Source organism: Setaria viridis, chromosome 6 (assembly GCF_005286985.2).
Source record: "Setaria viridis chromosome 6, Setaria_viridis_v4.0, whole genome shotgun sequence".
Taxonomy (NCBI): domain Eukaryota; kingdom Viridiplantae; phylum Streptophyta; class Magnoliopsida; order Poales; family Poaceae; genus Setaria; species Setaria viridis.
Window position 1 is genome coordinate 10,797,553 of NC_048268.2, and position 3,656 is coordinate 10,801,208.

Consider the following 3,656-nt stretch of genomic DNA (forward strand, 5'->3'; position numbering starts at 1 on the left):
ACCGTGTTGGCCTAGCGCTAGCGTTACGTTCATATATATCGAAATGAATTGTACTCGTTACAACAATCAAGCCACATCTAAAACTTAAAAGTTCGACTGCCCAGATTACAACACTACAGGAGTAGTTATTTTTCCTAACACTTCTCACAGGTGTGGCCAAATGGTATTAGTATATTTATTGAGAACCAATAACAAAACCATGGGTAATTAGGTGGTTGGAAATTTACTAAAACTATCGGCAAAGATAGTAACTCTATTTAAAAAAATCATTGGTCATTTAAAAAAACTAATTGGGTTATAGGTCATAATAATGTAGGGCACTGTTCCTTCAAAAAAAAATAACGCAAGGCACTTAAAAAAATGTGATAAGAATGAAAAAAGATGGAAACTCTTACGGTGGAGCATCACATATTCTTTATTGAAGAAGTAACTTGGGCTGAACATGGATGTTCTTCAAGTCCCAGGAAAAATATCTTTCTTTTTTCATAGCACAATAAAAAACTGGACTCCTATAACCTTCTATAAATACCTCTCATCAGCCTAACCCTCCACTTTGCCATTTCCCCTACGCCAAGCCACCTCTCATCTCCGCTGCCTGCCAACAATTGCCAGTTTATCACGCAGAGAGACAGAGGGAGGCAGCAGCCAGAGAGCACTAGCTTCAAGCCATGAGGCCACCGCCAACAAGCGCGTCCAGGCCCGCGTCGACGCCGACACCGCCGGCGGCGACACCACCGGCGGCCGCGGCGCTGCCGGCCTCGCCGTGGCACTCGCCGGTGCCGTACCTCTTCGGCGGGCTGGCCGCCATGCTGGCCCTCATCACGCTGGCGCTCCTCATCCTCGCCTGCTCCTACTGGAAGCTCAACAACCACCTCGGCACCGGCGACGCCTCCTCCTCCTCCTCCTCCGCTCTCGGTGCCACGGACGGCGACGGCTCCAAGTCGCCCGCGGCCACCGCCGCGGCGTCTCCGGCGACCGTCGCCGACCTCGTCGCCGTCGTCATGGCCGGGGAGAAGACGCCCACGTTCTTGGCCGCGCCCATCGTCCGCCGGGCGCGCGGTAGTAACAGCGACGAGCACGCAGCCGCTGGGGAAGGGTCGCCAGAGACGGAGCATCAGGAGAAGAACCGCGGCGTGGCGGGGGATGGGGAAAGCGGCCTGGTCGCCGGTGACGAGCGAGACCGGCAGCTAGATCACGTGTGAAGTGTGAACAGAGAAGAGAGAGAGTTTTGAGGGCAGCCTGCGATAAATTTTCTGCTCGATCTCTTTCTCTAAATTTTGTTCGCTTATCATTCTCGGCTGGAATGTGTAAATAATTTGGTAATGATTCAGGTGAAGAAAAATTGCATTATCAGTGAGGGTGGAAATCATTGGGGTCAGTTTGTTTTTCTACAACGTCTACTTCCAACAATATGGTAAATTATTCTTTATTTTGCTAACCTTGAGTTGCCTGAAATTTAGGCCTTTGACATTAGGATCAAGATCCAACGGTCAGGATGTCGTCTTCGATGTAGTCACCTACAATCTCGCCTCACTCCTCTATCCGGCTACCTCGTCTTCAACCTATTGTCCAATGCAAACCTCTAACCTCGCACGCAACAAAAATCTATTGCTCCATGTGTTCGCATATTTCGACTGTAATCTTGTCATTTTTGGTAAATAGGATGCGTGTTTCAGGAGATGTTTTTTGACAAGCTTCGCGTATGTTTCATGTAACGTAGTGTGGAATGGGGAAACACTCAGATTAAACGACACCTTTTTGCCGAAATGTGCTGAATAATAGGGAAATACTCAAATTAAATGATACCCTTCAGAAAGAATGTGTTTTTAGTCTAGACTTCCACTCAAAACCTTCCATACGGTAGCAGGGTTGTTTGGCAGCACTCCACTCCAGGAAAAACAGCTCCACTCCACCAACTCCACAAAACTCACTATCAAACACGTCTAGCTCCAAAACTCCAGCTCCAAAAAAAACGTGGAGCTAGAGGTCAGATCCATATTTTTCTTGGAGTACCTCAAGGGGTGCTCCAAAAACACTCGTTTTAGACCTCCTCATGGAGTTGTGGGTTATTTACCCACTACTGCCACTCATTACACAACTTACCAGTTCACAAAACAAAAGAATCGCTCACCTCCTCTCATCGCCTCTCCCACCATGGCCGCGCCGCCCCTGCCCTCCACGGTTGGGTCGCCGTCGACGGACAGGCCGTGCCGCCCCTGCCCACCGCGGCTGTGGTCAAGCCACTACCTACCCGCAGGGGCCACGCCGCCGCCCGGCACGTGGATTTGTGGCACCCCTTGCCAGAGCTAAGGCCGCGCCGCCTTGGGCAGTGGTGCAGCACCTCCGCTGCCCGCTAGCCCCCCGAAGCTGTGCCAGCGATCTCTGGGGCTGGGGCCGCGCATGCCGCTACGTGTCCCCCACCTTCCGATTGTTGCGTCCTCTTCTCCTGTCGCCCCCTCCACTGCAGCTCGTCGAGGCCGGGCCGCGTCGCAACCGCCGCACGCCGCGTGTTGCTGACCACCGGGCCGCGCCGCCGCCACTTGCCTGCCGGGGTCGCGGGGGTGCCGTGGATGCGGGAGCCGTGCCTGCCCGCGGAGTCACGGCGCTTCTGCCTGCTCATCATGGTTGAAGAACTCCGATAGACACCGACGCGTGGATCCCATAACACAAGGGTATAATAGACAATGCACACAAAAAATATCTCGTTCCTAGAGCTGGAGTCATCTCATTAGCCAAACAGGTCCACTAGCGTCATATTTTCCTGAATTTGTGGCGTAGAGTTGAAAGAAGGTGGAGTTGGTGGAGTGGAACTAATTTTTTTTTTGAGTGGAGTGCTTCTAAACATCTGTTAATTTTTTTTTCACTTCAAGAATGATGCATTCGTACACACACCACTCTCACATGCCACCGTGCTTTTTAATATAAAAAGACGGGAGTTTGATGCGTTATTCATTGCAGCTTCGCAAATCCAGGAAAGTTAAAGCGAGAGACACGAAGGCGTCAGCGCCCAGCTTTCGGTCGGAAAGGTTGCTTGATGTTTGGGTTTGGCAACGGAAGAATGTTTGGGTCAGAACTTGCTTTACCTCGGTGACAGAGAGAAGCCAGAAGGTGTACTGTTTGATCAAAAGAGCACGATTTCAGTTAACACGTACTTCACAAACATGAAAGAAAATTGTCCTTGTCTCTACGTCCAAACTTCTGCGTATGTACCTTCTTCCGAGATGTATTAAGAAAACCAGCACGCACGCTAGCTACTGAACTAGCGTTGCTGTAGATGTGAACAGAACCGATCCACACGGTTGGATTGCAAAACAAGCTCGCGTGATTCGCTCAACCTTGCCTTTGCTTTTTTTCTCAAAAAAAAAAACTTGCCTTTGCTTTTAACGTGCCACATGTCCCTTCAACTTCCGCTCAGTGTGATGATGATGATGCAGGGTTTATTCGGTTTCCTCTTCAAACAAGTCACTTGTAATTTGTTGATTCTTATCTTGATTTGTAATTGTTTTGTGTTTCTAAGCTGGTTTTGATTAGCACTAGCTTACTGTTCGGACGGAAAAGCTGCCAATTATATTAAAAGGAATTGGAACTAAGGAGTTCCAAAGGTACTGAACACAGCTATTTACACTCTATCTATAAACTGTTGTCTATCAAAAATG

At 49.5% G+C, this 3,656-nt stretch overlaps 1 protein-coding gene across 1 annotated transcript; it reads left to right on the top strand.

The window, feature by feature from the left end:
- The first annotated feature begins 570 nt into the window (after positions 1–570).
- LOC117861366 (protein GLUTAMINE DUMPER 2) lies at positions 571–1,366 on the top strand. Its single transcript, XM_034744905.2, has one exon. It carries the CDS (start codon positions 669–671, stop codon positions 1,200–1,202), a length of 534 nt encoding a protein of 177 aa, XP_034600796.1. The 5' UTR covers positions 571–668; the 3' UTR covers positions 1,203–1,366.
- The last annotated feature ends 2,290 nt before the right edge of the window (positions 1,367–3,656 follow it).